Source organism: Triticum urartu, chromosome 5, assembly GCF_003073215.2.
Source record: "Triticum urartu cultivar G1812 chromosome 5, Tu2.1, whole genome shotgun sequence".
Classification (NCBI taxonomy): Eukaryota; Viridiplantae; Streptophyta; class Magnoliopsida; order Poales; family Poaceae; genus Triticum; species Triticum urartu.
The window spans coordinates 551,482,170-551,498,958 of NC_053026.1; the positions used below are offsets into that span (position 1 = coordinate 551,482,170).

The 16,789-nt window shown below is 45.7% G+C and overlaps 1 protein-coding gene across 1 annotated transcript; it reads right to left on the reverse strand.

Moving 5' to 3' along the window:
- Window positions 1-982: 982 nt before the first annotated feature.
- Window positions 983-7,975, reverse strand: LOC125510607 (DExH-box ATP-dependent RNA helicase DExH3). The gene is made up of 19 exons (XM_048675833.1): window positions 7,606-7,975; window positions 7,337-7,491; window positions 7,147-7,234; window positions 6,812-7,042; window positions 6,505-6,600; window positions 6,210-6,398; window positions 5,962-6,121; window positions 5,735-5,865; window positions 5,435-5,605; window positions 5,086-5,358; window positions 4,660-4,854; window positions 3,801-4,004; window positions 3,521-3,590; window positions 3,301-3,449; window positions 2,755-3,063; window positions 2,616-2,675; window positions 2,354-2,506; window positions 2,156-2,266; window positions 983-1,813 (listed from the first exon to the last, which is right to left on the reverse strand). Exons 1-19 carry the CDS (start codon window positions 7,816-7,818, stop codon window positions 1,325-1,327), a joined length of 3,447 nt encoding a protein of 1,148 aa, XP_048531790.1. The 5' UTR covers window positions 7,819-7,975; the 3' UTR covers window positions 983-1,324.
- Window positions 7,976-16,789: the final 8,814 nt, after the last annotated feature.

Here is a 16,789-nt window from a genome sequence, read left to right on the forward strand (position 1 = left end):
ACCATTTGTGGACCAAATCTTCATCCTCTTCTTCAGATACACCGTCTTCCGCTACGAACACTTATTTAGGATCACATAACTTCAATGTAGGGAAGAACCCGTGATAGTGGGATCCTTAAGGTTTAGCAATCTCCATGCGAAACGATTTAGGGTGCATATAGGAGGTGAAGTGGGTGCGTGCAAACATCACCCAAGAAGAACATGAAGTAGGGAAGGCAAGGCGAGATCTAAAGTGGCGGGGAGGGATGGATGATGGTGGAAGCAAAGGGCAAAGGAGGGTTGATCGCGGCGGCGGCGGCGAGGAAGGGGGGAGGGTGGAATGATGAGAAGAATGGCTATTAGGGTTGAGTTTATATAGAAGTGGGGTTTGAGAGGAAAGGAGCACCACCGTTTGGTATGGATTTGATGGTGTTGGGTCTTTTTTTTTTACATAAATCTGCCAAAATATTATTTGAGTGGTACATAGTAACTACTATTTGATAGACAGGACATTTGCCAATTAAAGTGCAATCAGCACAATAAACCTCTTATTTCGCAAGCAAAAAAAATGTTTTTTCAGTTTCGTTAAAAACAATTTATTTTTTCTTGTGAATAACGCTATGAAAGGAACAAGCATTGGTCCTTTGTTTTAGAAAAAAGCCTCTCTAGCACCCCACATGGCTATTCGAGAAAATTTGGCATTAGAGTTTTTATGGAAAAGAAAACCTCCCGAATACCACTCTGCCTTCCTTGTGCCACCTCCTCCCGGATGCCATCGTCACCGGTTCGCTCCACGCTGCCTTCTAACATCATAACCTGAACCAGACTTAAAGTTGGTACACTGTAGTACTGTATTTCTTAGACGAGAAACTCAAACCCAAGTTTTCTCTTGCGGACAGAAATACTCAACCCATGTTTTTCTTCAATGAAAAAAAACACTCAACTTGAATGCATTTGCTCACCGCCTCATACCCAAGACAGGTTGCCTTGAGGACCAACGGAGTGGAACAAAATCCAGAGGTTTCCTTTCCTCCCCTGAACAAATACAAATCTCAGCTTCAGTGGTATTGTATACATATATACGTTGATACGCTATACGAAATCTTATTCAAATTTATAGAATGATAAAGTTTCAATTCGCCCCCGGTGATGGTAAATAACACAGTATCAAACACATGGCTCAGAACAAATCCAACCAGAAGGCAGATGATAAGACGGCTGAAAGTCTGACGCACTTGCGGAAGCTCTGTGGAGAATCTTTCTGGGGGCACAGTGCATCCAATACCGTCAACAGACAATGGTGTCAGTTAACTGTCAGGGGTTGATGAACCTAACCTTGCAGAAATCATTTCTTCGGGTTATTTCTCGTCCGTTTCCTTGGTCTAGAAAGCAGCTTAAGCATGTTATCGGTCAGGTCGAGCGGGGAGTCGTCACCCTCATCCTGGAGCTTCGTACCGGACGTCTGTGTCAACCATCCCAGCGCTTCTATCGCGGCGTCCCTCTCCGCGACCTGCTTGTTCCTCTTCGGCTTCCCGACGAACTGCATCCCTTTGAACTCCACCATGGCCCTGAACTCGTTGGTCTTGAGGTGCTTTGTCTTGTACTTTGGAGGCGTGTGGCCTGCCCTCATCAGCAAGGTCTGCAGCAGGCTCTTTGGGTTCATACCATCCTTTATGATGTTGCTTTTGCCGTCTTCGTTGTCCCGAAGCCTAGCTCTGCTCGTTTCTCGGCCGAACACAAACCTTCCTTCACATAGGTCGCCCGCAGCAAGCTCTTGTGCAGCAAATAAAATGTATTTGCCTTCCTTGTGAATGTCAAAGGTTGGGTCTTCAAGCTGGATTTGGGAAAATTGCCACATTACAAGCACAATTAGTATACACACCAGACATGGTAGACAATAAATAAGTAAATTGGATACTCAACAACTTTGCTTTTAATTTCTTACTGGTGACACGTATATTATAGAGTAACACATGCTTTATATTCAGAGGTAACAACATGATAAATAGTATAATCACTTTCCCTTGTTAGCTACTCGAAATGGCAGAGGATTGTAATTTGATACCTAAAGTATCACCAATGTTTATTTTACTTATTATTTGCTGACTCAGATAGAATATCTTGTGAGATGAAATTTGTATAACGCCTTCCAAATTAATTGGCTGCAGCACTTTACCTTCTTCTGTACAAGTTTATCAAGTTCCTCTTTAAGTTGCAAGTAGCACTCTGACAGGCTGGGATCCATAAATAGATCAATGTAACCATCAAGCATCTTCAAATGCCCAGCCTATAAGACAAGTTAGAAGGCATAGATCAGTGCAGCAAAAAAATGCAAAATACAAAGACAAAGCATTTGACAGAATACTCAACATACCGCGCTTCCTTTTGTAACAGCACCACCAAATAAGATCAGTATGGAATCTGATACTCCAGTTGAATCACGGATGAAGACAGCATTTACCTTCACCTTCTCACCAAAGACCAGCCATGGATAAGGGATGGTCTGGTACTTAGCATTCACGGAGTTCTGAACAAACCTTAATGTCAGAGTACTCAGATATCAACATGTCTGAAAAATGATGTATTAAACGGGGCATTGGACATGAGCATTTCAGGACGCTCCTGTATGCACTTACAGCATAAACAAGAACTTGGCCGTCATCCATGGTCTTGAAGGACATGGAGTTTTCCCTATGCTGCAAAGGAATGCTAAAAATTAATTGAAATGTCTTCCATGTAATGCAAATGCAATGGAAATTGTTGGCGGCTGTTTACCACAACAGATGATATCCCAGGAAAAAGTCCAGAACAAATTACACCACGAACTAATGATTGATTATGGCTCAAACTATTATTTGTATTTGCATCAGAGTCTATCAAACCGGCGTCCTTCAAGATATAGCTGAATTGCTTTCGAAGAGAATGAATGGCTTGTAGTGTTTGAGCAGAAAGGAAATTCCTCCAACAGTACTCATAACCAGATCCTTCCCTCTCAGCATCCTTCCATCCTTCATAAGCTCGTACAAGGGCCATATGATCACTATAATCTTTCGCTGAGAATCTTGATTTTGCAGTTCCTGCCAACTAATAAAAATGACAGAACTGTAAGGTAAGCCTTCTTAGCTGAATGAAAAAACTAAGGCTTGGGAATGAACGGAACAGAGTCAATGCATAGCTAACAGCCACCGTGTGTACGACTGTACGTATTGGTGGTATTTAGATCTTCCTAACTTTTATCACAAAATTCATGGGTAAGAGAATCATTTCAAAACTAAAACTAGTAATTAAGATATAGTCAGACAGTGGAAATTAAAGTCATACATCTTTCTTGTCCTGTGGCAACAGGAAAGGATCCCGGGCACTCAATCCAGCAACCACAGTAAGTATAGGGTCAATGCAACGGAAAACTGCACCCATTATAAGCATCTTCCCCAACTTCGGATCAACTGGAAGCATGGAGAGGTATCTTCCTACAAAGTTGAATATGTTTCAGTGCCAACATTTCTGTAGAGTTTGGAAGAAATCAGAATATAAGGCATACCTAGATCAGTAAGGTTCTCGTTCTCATCTAATGATCCGATCATCTTCAGGAATTCCACTGCATTTTGGACCTACATATTTATCATGTGGTCAGAACACAAAAATGAAAAGGATAAAACTGAACCCTTTACTGCCTACTTAAAACAATAACTCATAGAGTTATAAGCCGTGTAAGAGCCCAACAAATGTCAAAAGTACCAAGATAGAACTAAATCATGTAGACGCAAAGGCAAAGAGAGAAAGGGAATATCCAAATGCTTAATTATGATTTCAAAACATACGGCTCGTGGTTCTGGAGGCTGCAAAGCAGCTGATAGAAACTCCCCAATGCTGTCAACCTGCAAACTTTTTATCTGCAAACATAGTGAATTCAAAGGAGTCCTAAGAAGCTCTGGAAGCTGGTACTCTGCAAATGCATCATATACACATCGGGGGTAGAGATGATAGCATTCTCCAGGTTGGACACGACCAGCTCTGCCCCTCCTCTGCATGAAGATATTGGGGGAAAACATGAGAATTGTAGCAAAGAACGATGATTTGTAAACAAAAGTATTGACTATTGAGTGTGATCATATCGCCCAACCAAAGACTGTTACGGTCAAGATAGGTTCACTGTTATACAAAAAAATATTCATTGCTAGAAAATTTCTTGCTTGTAACCAACGATAAGTATATATTGACCACCGAAGAAGAATAAAAGGATGCTTTGACTAAAACAACTTCATGAGAGGAACGGGAACATTGACGTGCTTGTTGAGGAATACATTATTATTAACCAAGCAAAAGAAAATAATAGGGTTCTGCTAAGAAGATAGGCCTTTTGACTTGATATAAACCAATGGGCTAAATTTCTTCAAGTTATGACCACAAATGACCAGAAACCCCATATTAAGGCAAATCCTATAAACATGGTAAATAGCTGACAAAGAGACGGTCAAACATAATAACACAAAGATACAGAACTCGCAAAGACAAGAGTCTCACTGGTCAACATATAACATACAGAAGGGAAGCATTACTTTGAGCTATGGAAAGAAGCTGGTGGTGAACGTGGGTCCAAGTACGTGACATTTACCAAAGATTGAGTCGAAGAGAAAGTGCTGGTGACTAAGAGACTGAAAAATTGAAGATAAGGATGACCTGACGGGAAGAAGCCTTTGAAATCCATGAGGGGAGCAAGCAGGGAGTGTTGTTTAGAGCATCGTATGTGGTTTCCTTTGCTTTTCCACAATCCATGACGAAAACGATGTCATTTATGGTAATACTTGCCTCTGCCATGTTAGTGGCAAGTACTACCTTCCGAACATTAGGAGGTGCCTTGTCAAATATTAGCCTCTGCGGAAAAACATAATATTAAATATAGATGTGAATGGCAAATAATTATACGATGCACACAGGATGCTACGGATATAATGGTATATGCCCATCAATGAACTAGTAAACAAGGTGAATCTGTGTATATAAGATGCAATTACACAATAGAAGAGGTATCTCAGATCCAGCAACACAATTAGCATCACAAAGCAATCTCATTTCAATAAGAAATGCAAAATTAGGATCAATTACCTGCTCAGAGGTAGCCATGGAACCATGGCATGCAAGCAGTAACACTCTATTTGGGTCGCCTAGCAACGGATGCGCTTTTAGTTGATCCTTCAAAGAGCTAATGTCATCCCATCCGGTCATAAAAACTAAAACTGCACCAGCTCGCTCTTTGCGACATATGTGGCACAGAACAGCCTCTATGAGATTAAACCCTATGCAATCAGGATTCCAGTTTGCCAGAGAATCACGTGTCCTTGAGCCATAGGTTTCAAAGTTCGAATTTTGAAGGGCATCCTGCATAGTACAATAACAATATCTGAAGAATGTTGAGGAATAATTGCAGTCATTAATCTCTATATAGAACAAGTACCTCGACAAGTGTAGTAATTTGATTTTTCCTTTTTCTTGGTAATAGCTGTCTCTGAGTCTTCCACACTTTATCTTGGCCGTAATCGTCAAGTTGATTACTTGCTGTCATCTTATAGCCTGTCCTCTCTAATATGTCTTCCAGAAAATGCGCCCTCACTGGATGTGTGAATCCCTGAATTCAAGGCAAGAATGCAATGGATGCAAGATCACTTACACAGTTATACCAGAGGTACACAAGCTGGCAGATGAGCATTATGTATATAGAGTAACATAATTTACATTTGAAAAAATAACAACTCACAGGAATGTGGATAGTTGGCGCTCCTCCGAAATAACTTGAGAACAGTTCCGCATTTAAAGTAGCACTCATCAATATCAACCTTAGATCGCGGCGCCGTGACAATAGGTCCTTTAGAACGATCAATAAGAAATCTGACAGACCAAAGCAATAATAATTTATTTACTGTCATGAGTTAAATGGGGAACAAAACTATCATAAGGGCAAATAATAAGGTCTTGAGACACAACCTTCATTCATCCCTCTTTCATGTATTTCATCAACAAATACATGAGATACTCCATTCAAGTTTCGGTCACTCAGCAATCGTCTTAGTAGAATACCACTGGTGCAGAAAAGTAAATGTGTATCTTTTCCTCTAATTCCCTCCAATCGAACTTTGTAGCCAACCTATTAAAAAAGCTAGTGTTGTATGCCAAAAATTACAATGGATATGGGCTACAATAACAAAGGTAGCAAATCGGAAGTTCCATCTTACCGATTCACCAAGGTTTTCTCCTCTTTCGGTGGATACTCTTTCTGCAACAGCCATTGCAGATATTCTTCGTGGCTGTGTACAGATTATGTTACAAAAGGCCCCTCGACCAGATTCTATCTCTGACTCCAACACAAATTGAGGCAACTGTGTTGTTTTTCCACACCCTGTCTCCCCAGAAATAACTATAACCTGGCAAGCACAGGAATAGTCAGATAAATAGAAGGACAGAAGGGAATTGCAAGACATTTTTCCACTGAGTGCACAAATCTCATAAGTTCCTCCCAGACAAGTGTACCTGATTACGTGCAATGGCTGCTAGAAGCCTTTCCTTCTCCTTGTATGCTGGGAGTGATTTCCGAAATTCTACCATCTTAGCGCCTTCAGGTGATTCCTGTTATTACAAGCAGATAAAAGCTTCATCCAATATTTCCATGAATCAGAAGCTCGCGTACAGACATATAAATGAAAATATAAGAAATGGCTCAGAAGGAATTTGTAAATCATGCCTTTGTTTCTTCCCTCTAACATAAATTAAGCTGTATGCTATAAAGAACAGAAATAAAGCTATGCGGCATTCAGATACTGTTTGGATTTTATCATACCTGCCAACTTCTTTGAAAATTGCGCATCCTAAGACTCTTCCTCTGAAGGATCTTCTCCATAACCGACTCGTCGAGCAGAGGATCCTGCTTCTCATCCAAGTTCACATGCTCAGCTTTCTCAGAACCACTCTCTGACTTGCCACCATCTTTATTAAATGGCAAGAGCGAACGGTCAAGGTGCTCCTGCACAAATCCTTCAACCCTCCTCTGCAAGCTTAGCGGGATCACCACCTGTTTGTTTCGATGCACAGCAAACACATACACACCATTCAAATCAAATGCATTTGCAATAAGAGAACGATGTGCGATCTTGCCATTGGATTGCATGGACTCGCCTCTCTTTGCGGGCGCTTGTCGTCCAGGTCCGGCCTGTAGTTCGGCAGCGGGACCTTGCTCGCAACAATAACCTTCCCATACAGCTCACTGTCCTCCCACAGAGGCAGCACCGCCCGAAAGATTCATCAACATTTCTGTGACTGCTTATGAAATTAAGAACTGGGGGTAGGTGAAATTACAGTACAGAACCTGTAGAGCCCCATCCTCTTGGCGAGGTTGGCGATCTGGTCATAGTCCCGGCGGTCCCTCCGGTCCCTGGAGATGATCTCCTGCTCCTCCGCATTGCGCTGCAGCATGCTCAGCTTCCACCTCCACTCGTCGATGTTCGCCACCGACGACGACGGCTGCGGTTAGCATTCGGTGTGAGAGGCAGCGGATGAGACGAAGAAAAGGGAGGAAGATTTTTTTTCTGCGAGCAGCATAGATAAGATGTGCGGCCCGGCGGGAGTGGAGTATACCCGGTGGTCCTCGTACTCGTGGTCGTACTCGTCGTCGGAGAACTGCTCGACGGCGCGGCCCCCGCTGTAGTCGCAGAAGGGCCGTCGGAAGAAGGCATCCAGGCGGCGCGGGAGGAGGAGGAGAGCAGCGAGAGGGATCGGCGGCGGCCGGCTGAGTGGGCCAGGGAGTGGGACGAGGAGGATGCCCAGCCCGCGCCGCAAGACGCGGCGCATGCTACTGTTGGCTGGTTGGTTGGGCTCTACTGCTGCGGCGGCGCGGGCATGACCAGAGGAGGGAGATGGATGGGGGGAGTGAGGCGACGCCGGCGTCGGGGAAGGGGGGAGGAGGCGGCGGCTTGGCTCCCACCGTTCAAGCTTGGGCTGGTCCTTCTGTGATACCACGGGGCTGCCTTACTGGGCCATAAGAATGGCGGCCTTCGGTTCTTTACGGCTCGACTGTGAAAATGGGCCTGTGCATCATTCTTCTGGAACAAAAAAAAACTCGTTCCGGACCGTTCGCAGCTCCTGCCCGGATCAACCAACCTCTCTCTCTTCGACTCAAAAAAAAAAACCTCTCTCTTCTTCCACTAAAAAAACATCTCTCTTCTCATTAAAAAAACAATCCTCTCGGTTTCTTATAAAAAACAAAAACCTCTCCCAAATTGTCCGACACATTTAGCCATCCAACGACGGTCAACATAATTGTCTGAACCGGTCATGTCATCCGAAATCCCCAAAATCAGCACCAAACTGGAGGAGGTTTGCGACAGTCTGGACACCCGCCATGTCAGACTCCGACACCCCGGCCAACCTGAAAACCCTATCCAAAGATCTCATTCTTTCACTCCATCCACCCCCCATGTGCTTTATATTCATGCTCCCGGACTCCGACATCGTTGTTTTACCACTTCGAACGTTGCCAAGGCCTTGTCGAACTTGCGCTGCTCCACCCAAGCGGCTGCCCAACTTTGCCTACGCCGTCGTTCCACCCACAATCCAGTTGCCTCTCAGGTAGCCCCAATCCATTACGGACACCACACCCGGTGAGTGTTCGGCCAAAGGCATAGAAGAAAAAAATCGACGCTCTCGTTGTTTACTTTGAAGCAAACACGGTGAATTCGGACGAGGATTGCTTCTACACCGAGTTCATGGATTCGTCGAATGGTGATCAAACGACGATGATGAAGACGATTCTTAAAGACACATAGTATGCAACGGAGCATGCTCTCAACTTCAAGGGTTCAGGCCTCCTTTGGTTTGGAGGAATTTCATAGGAATTCTAGAGGATAGAATTCTTATAGGATTTTTTCCTTTAGAGCCCTTTGGTTCATAGGAATGGATTTCTATTCCTACATAGGATTGGTTCCTATCCTCCACATTTCGTAGGAAAATAAAAATGAGCCTAGACTCAATGGAAAAATTCCTTTGGTGTCAACCAAATGACATCTCGTTTCCTATTCCTACTCATAGGATTTGAGATACATGTCATCTCATTTCCTACAAAATTCATATTCCTACGTTAATCCTATCCTATGAACCAAAAGAGGCCTCGACACTGGGACATATGATGTTGTATGACAACTACTTTCAAACGCATTTACCGAGGTGTCAGGGCCTATGATGATTACTTTAAAATTGAAGAAGGATGTCATTAGAAACATTGGGTTCCTCTGGTTACCACAAGTGCACGACTATTATGTGGCTGCTTTTCTACGACACGGTCGCAAATTTGTGGGATGAGTACTTCCGGATGTCTAAAACCAAATGTCTCTAAGCCATGATCAGATTTGCTACCATAGAGGTAAAGGTGTTTGGACCAGAGTTCTTGAAAGAACCAAATGTCACATACATAGCAAGGCTCATGGCACTTGGAGAATCAAGTGGGTTCCCGGGTGTGCTCGGAACACTAGATTGCATGCACTAAGAATGGAAGAACTATCCATATGCTCAATGGGAGAAATATCAGGGCCATTGCAAAAAAAACACCATCGTTCTTGAAACAGTTGCATCTCAAAGACCTATGTATTTGGCACTCTTTTCTTTGACATGCCTAGGTCTCATAATGCATCAACGTGTTGTTGGGGAACGTAGTAATTTCAAAAAAATTCCTACGCACACGCAAGATCATGGTGATGCATAGCAACGAGAGGGGAGAGTGTTGTCCACGTACCCTCGTAGACCGAAAGCGGAAGCGTTAGCACAACGCGGTTGATGTAGTCGTACGTCTTCACGATCCGACCGATCAAGTACCGAACGTACGGCACCTCTGAGTTCAGCAGACGTTCAGCCCGATGACGACCCTCGAACTCCGATCCAGCCGAGTGTTGAGGGAGAGTTTCGTCAGCACGACGGCGTGGTGACGATGTTGATGTTCTACCACGCAGGGCTTCGCCTAAGCACCGCTACAGTATTATCGAGGTGGACTATGATGGAGGGGGGCACCGCACACGGCTAAGAGATCAATGATCAATTGTTGTGTCTTTGGGGTGCCCCCTGCCCCCGTATATAAAGGAGTGGAGGAGGGGGAGGGCCGGCCCTCTCTATGGCGCGCCCTAGGGGAGTCCTACTCCCACCGGGAGTAGGATTCCCCCTTTCCTAGTAGAACTAGGAGCCCTTCCTTTTTTTGAGAAGAAACTAGGAGCCCTTCCAAGTAGTAGGAGTAGGAGGGAAGGAAAGGGAAGGGAAAAGGAGAAGGAAGGAAGGGGCGCCCCCCTCCCTAGTCCAATTCGGACCAGCCCATGGGGAGGGGTACAGCCACCTTTTGAGGCCTTTCTCTCCTTTCTCGTATGGCCCATTAAGGCCCAATACGAATTCCTGTAACTCCCCGGTACTCCCGAAAATACCCGAATCACTCGGAACCTTTCCGATGTCCGAATATAGTCGTCCAATATATCGATCTTTACGTCTCAACCATTTCGAGACTCCTCGTCATGTCCGCGATCTCATTCGGGACTCCGAACTCCTTCGGTACATCAAACACATAAACTCATAATATAATCGTCATCGAACTTTAAGCGTGCGGACCCTACGGGTTCGAGAACTATGTAGACATGACCGAGACACGTCTCCGGTCAATAACCAATAGCGAAACCTGGATGCTCATATTGGCTCCTACATATTTATGAAGATCTTTATCGGTCAAACCGTATAACAACATACGTTGTTCCCTTTGTCATCGGTATGTTACTTGCCCGAGATTCGATCGTCGGTGACGGTGTCCTGGACTAGGGGGTACTCACCACGTCGTCTCCCGATCTAGTAGATTGGGCCGAGGACCCCCGTGGCCGTATACTCATGGGCCAGTTTGGACGGCTACCGCATACAAGGAAGATTCCACAAGACTTGGCGATCAAGACAAGGACTTCTCTCCACCGGCGTATTCGGCTAGGACTCTTGTTATCCTAGGCCTCCGGTGCATTATATAAACCGAGGCCAGGCTAGTCGATAGAGATACAACTCCATACACAACAATCATACCATAGGCTAACTTCTAGGGTTCAGCCTCCTTGATCTCGTGGTAGATCTACTCTTGTACTACCCATATCATCAATATTAATCAAGCAGGAGTAGGGTTTTACCTCCATCGAGAGGGCCTGAACCTGGGTAAAAAACATCATGTCCCTTGTCTCCTGTTACCATCCAGCCTAGACGCACAATTCGGGACCCCCTACCCGAGATCCGCCGGTTTTGACACCGACATTGGTGCTTTCATTGAGATTTCCGCTGTGTGATCGATAAAAGGATCGATGGCTCGCCTGCAGATCAACTGCGACTTCGGCATCTTCGTCACCGGCTCGACTGGTCACCTTGGTTCGACCAAGAATTGCGCCCCGTGTTCGGATCACCATGTCCGGACGAGGTCCTTCATCAAACATCAACTCCGATCTCTATCAAGATCACGGAGGAATCATCTATGGAGCTCGGGGGCTCAACGTCAACATTGCCCTCAAGCGACCGTGCTGTTTTTCTGGACAGCGAACTCGTATCTGCCACCACCACCTCCTCGAGTATCGCTTTGACGATCGCTTTGGTGGAATTGTGCGGAATTGAGTCTACAACAACCCTGGAAAATTTCGTCGAGTTCCGATGGAGGAATCTCTGGCAATCCACGATATACCGGAGCCCTGTCAAATCTGGATGGGAATTTGGATGAGTTTAGGGCGTGTTGTCCAGCTTCTAGGTCGGACGTCCTTTGGAAGATCCAACCGTTGATCGGCTGCGGAATTCCTATATCTACCACCTCTCAAAATTTCGGCTTGATCCGACCGTCCAAACTCCGGGAACCTTCCGATTAGTGCATCACTTTTTGGATCTGTTTTCTGCGCGAAAACGAATCCGACCCGAGTTCATCTTTTTTATGAACAGGATTTCGGACATCCCTTTTGAAGAAAGTTTTGTATGGGGTATTGTGTTTTGTTTCCGAACACATCCCACTAACTGTAAGATCTTTTGAACATGATCTTCAACATCATGCTGGTGTCAAACCAGTCTGGCAATATTACTCCACGGCTGCCGACCTGCGCTAGACACGGCGTCACTTTGTTGAGCCGAGCTCAACTTCTTCGGATCATCATCTCGGCAAGCCGAACAAGAGCCCGGCATCGCGAAGGATAAATCATCACCAACATCGCCGCCCCACGGATTACACGGAGCGGGCATACCGGCATCGCCGCACGGTCGCTTCATCAAGCCGGCATCGACCACGTCACGACCTTCATCGACAGGGCCGCACTATTGCTTCTTCAAGCTGGTGTCCATCACGCCGACCTACTTCGACTCATCGGCTGACATCGAGGCTTCGACATCTCGGCTGGACCGGGGGCTTCGCCATCTCTTTATCAACCTACTCCGGACACTTCAGCGTCACTAGCCGACCAGCTCCGTCACGTTAGCTGGGCCGAGGGCTTTGCCTCGGCGAGTCAACCTTTACCAGCATTGCCATGTCGTCGTTTTATCGCCCATCAGGCAATGGGTGTGCGGAGCGGGTCCCAATTTTAGGAATCACCTTCCCTCGGATTGCTACAACAAAAAAACCAGGTGCTATTAATCCCAGTATTTTTTGCTTGTTTGGGTTCATTTTTCTCAAGGAATTATTACTCTGGTTTGTCCGTCATATGTACACAAGTCTATCAAATGGTGGCTGCATTAACAACAGTCGCATGGTGGTTCGGTCAGTTTCCGTACATAGTCCGGCGAACACCGCATCCGGAGCTCGGACCGACCTGTGAATTCAGGCTTTGCCACGCCTTTACCGCGTCATGCCGACGCCCTGCATCGACATTGACTTCGGCGCCAGGCCATATTTCTTTTATTACTCACTTTGCATAAATTATTTATTATGCAACAATTTTTTTAACTATCATTATTACTATTATCTCCGGTTTGCACTATTTTTTGTGCACAGGAAAATGATCCGGGGACTTCGGCGTCACTCTGCCGGTCTGCATTGATCGTGCTATGTCACCACTTCGGCGTGTCAAGCTCTCCGCTCCGCCACCTCGGGACCGGCTTGAGGGATGGAACCTTGCCCCGCATCAAGCTCGGACCGCGTCATCAATACCGAACACATTAACCAGCTAAGTCGCTTTCATGCTCAAAGCTTTAATTTCTAACTTGCGTTCGGTTCGACCAAGCATTATATTTTTTGGAAAAAAGTTGCTTCTAAAAAATTTCCTTGTCCAAACTTTGTTTGTGACGCATAAATTCAAGTACCCCATTTACTTGGGGACTTCCTTTATGAAGCTTTTCCTGTTGCATATGATTATACTTGTACAGCTTCGTTCCTTGTTCGTGTATTACGCCACAATATGCACCACATTGACTTAAGCGATTTGCAAGCTGGGTTGCCTCGCTCCTGTGTTTACCCCTACGTTCCCGATTGTTCGGCTAGGGAGTAAAGGGAGCACCTCTGCGATTGTCACGATCGGGTCACCCGAGCCGGACCTCAGACTGGGTGAAGCCGAAAGCTAGCGCTCTTATAGTTATTCAATGATGGTCGGCACACAACGGAACTCATGAGTACAAAAAATCTATTGCACAAGTCTCATAATAACAATGAGCACCGAAGACAGGTATCGGTGGGGGTACTATTTTCTTCGAAGATGCTTCTTACTCTTCGTAGTAATATAGCATAAGTTCCCTGAGCACGCTTTGTCTGTTACAGCCTTATGGCCTGATTGCCTGGTTATTGGAAACACCGTCGATATTCTCGACCGATGGAGTACATAACACTTTTCGGTCCTTAACCGAAGAGGGAGAAGCCGATGGTCGGTTAAGACGCGTTTAAAGTTCGGTTGAACATAGATATGATATAAGTACTTCGGTACATGCAATCATTCTTCTACCCAAGTCACTTGGGGGCTCTTAAGTTTATTTGAGTCGTTTTATAATAAGTGTTCTTCTTCTCAGTCGTTGCAAAGTTATATTATTATTATTTATCACTCCTTTTTCCGATGCGAGTGTGCGGTCACTAGCCGGGGAGCCTAATTTCTCTCTCAAAGCCGCTAGAGTTTAGTTTGCTAAACTGGCCTAATGAGAAGTACTCCGCCCTCGGGATAGGAGGTTGAAGCCGTAGGCTGACCCGCTCGAAGTCTTGAGATAGGATGTGTCATGACGACGGAAGCACTTCTTTTTTCTAAGACCAATTTTCGGATTGGCACCGAACACTTGATCTTGTTCAGACGTAATGTTTTTACTGACGTTTCTTGGTTTTCCAAGCTTTTTGGCACTTTTAAACTATTTGTGCTTTTCCAGCATTAGTCTCGCAGTGTAACGCCGGACACCTTTAGGGATTTGGCAAAAACATTCTCAGATATTGCTATATATGCATCGGTTTCGAATTGTGTCTTCGGTCAATAGTTGTGTTGCCCGGCTCCTGCACTTGCTTCCTGCGTTCCGTTTTGTTCGGCTAGGCATGCAAAGGGAGAACCACTGCGATTGTGCTTCCAGCTCACATGGTTAAGCACCTTAGTGGAGAAAGCCGAAAACTAACTGTCACAATAAGCGTAAACTGGTCAGCAATCCGATGACTATGACGGGCCATTCATAACATTGGCCGAAGTGTTTACGGCTTGACCTCGACTGTCGCCGGACACTACCGGGGGCTATTAACTGGCCTCCCAAACTAAATCCTCGATATTTTGCTCTTACATTCAAGCTGAGGTTTCATGATCATGCTTAGCATGACAACCCAAAGAAAGGAACCGATAGCGGGACTATTTTCTTTGGAAGACATTTCTTCTGTTAAACAGTAATATAACTCTCTGCGTACCTTTGTTTATAAAAACGTGTGGCCAGATTGCCTTGTTTGTCGTAAATCTTTGCCCTCATAAAGGCTTTATAAAGTAGGACAAACACTCCTCGGCTACTGGCCAAGGAGGTGGAAGCCGATGGTTGGTCAACAAAGTTTTGTACAATGCGGATCCGAGCATTAATGACGTAAAGTACTTGGATACATAGAGTCATTACACATAATTTGTGATTTTACTATGGATATTGATCCTTAATTCGGCCACCCGTGCCCGCATTAAGGCTCGGGGGCTACTGGGCTTCGGGCTTATTATTTACAAATATTAAAGGGGCACATCGATCCCCTGATCTGGTGTTGCCACCCAACCAGTGTCTCGGGGGCTACTGCATTGCTTGTCCAATGCAGAAAATTTTATGTGCAATATAGTTTCTGAGGATATTTTGATCCTCAGGTTGGTCGGCTGCACCCAACCTGAGTCTTGAGGACTGAGCACGCCGCTTTTGTGTCCCGAAGTATTCTGCCGAGCTAGGACTTGATCCTCAGGCCGATTTTGCAAATCAACCTGAGTCTCAGCGGCTACTGGGATCAGCGGTTTTATGTCATCCTTCATGTGCATCTCGGGTTTTAGACCGATACACACCTTGAGGGCTACTAGCTATATATCTCGGCAGAGAATAAATTGCACCAATAAAAAATATTGACAAAAAATCGGCCCATAGTCGGGGTGGTGCACCACCTCGGAAGCAGTCCGGCATAAAGCTCGGGCGCTAGTGGCTGGCTCCATAGAGGGCATTTCCAGCATTAAGCTCGGCTAAACTCCTTCAACTTTTTTGAACCAAGGTGATATGACACCTCGGATATAGTCCGGCATTGGAGCCTGGACACAGTCCGGCGTTGGAGCTCGGATATATTTCGGCGTTGGAGCTCGGATATACAGTCCGGTGTTGGAGCTCGGATACATAGTCCGGCGTTGGAGCTCGGATACATTCCGGCGCTAGAGCTGGGAAGCGGTCCGGCGTTGGTGCTCGGCTGCAAAAGATACCTCGAATGTAGTCCGGCGTTGGAGCTCGGACGCAAGAGGACCCTGCCTCCCGGGAACAACTTCAAACCCGAGGTGTGGCATAAAAATAAACAAGGCATTGATAAAGGCTGGAAACTTAAAGGGGCTCCTCGGATACCCGACGTGTAAACTCGTCGAATGCATTTCGGCGATCCTCAAGATCAAAGATAAAGAAGATTTGTTGAACCGGTTTTCAAGACCGGCAACCGAAGATGAAGAACAGTTTGGAAGAATCGAGGAGCGTCCCTAACTTGAAGACCGGTTCAGGGGGCTACTGACGATGTCCTGGACTAGGGGGTACTCACCACGTCGTCTCCCGATCTATTAGATTGGGCCGAGGACCCCCGTGGCCGTATACTCATGGGCCAGTTTGGACGGCTACCGCATACAAGGAAGATTCCACAAGACTTGGCGATCAAGACAAGGACTTCTCCCCACCGGCGTATTCGGCTAGGACTCTTGTTATCCTAGGCCTTCGGTGCATTATATAAACCGAGGCCAGGCTAGTCGATAGAGATACAACTCCATACACAACAATCATACCATAGGCTAACTTCTAGGGTTTAGCCTCCTTGATCTCGTGGTAGATCTACTCTTGTACTACCCATATCATCAATATTAATCAAGCAGGAGTAGGGTTTTACCTCCATCGAGAGGGCCCAAACCTAGGTAAAAAACATCATGTCCCTTGTCTCCTGTTACCATCCGGCCTAGACGCACAGTTCGGGACCCCCTACCCGAGATCCGCCGGTTTTGACACCGACAGTCGGTATCTCAATACCTAGTTCAATCTCGTTACCGGCAAGTCTCTTTACTCGTTCCGTAATACATCATCCCGCAACTAACTCATTAGTTGCAATGCTTGCAAGGCTTAAGTGATGTGCATTACCGAGAGG

Coding starts and splice junctions, on each gene's coding strand:
- LOC125510607 (XM_048675833.1), bottom strand. CDS start 7,818: ATGCGCCGCGTCTTGCGGCGCGGGCTGGGCATCCTCCTCGTCCCACTC. Junction 6,122..6,209: donor GAGAAAACCTTGGTGAATCG/GTAAGATGGAAC, acceptor CTTTTTTAATAG/GTTGGCTACAAAGTTCGATT. Junction 2,676..2,754: donor CTGGGATATCATCTGTTGTG/GTAAACAGCCGC, acceptor ATTCCTTTGCAG/CATAGGGAAAACTCCATGTC.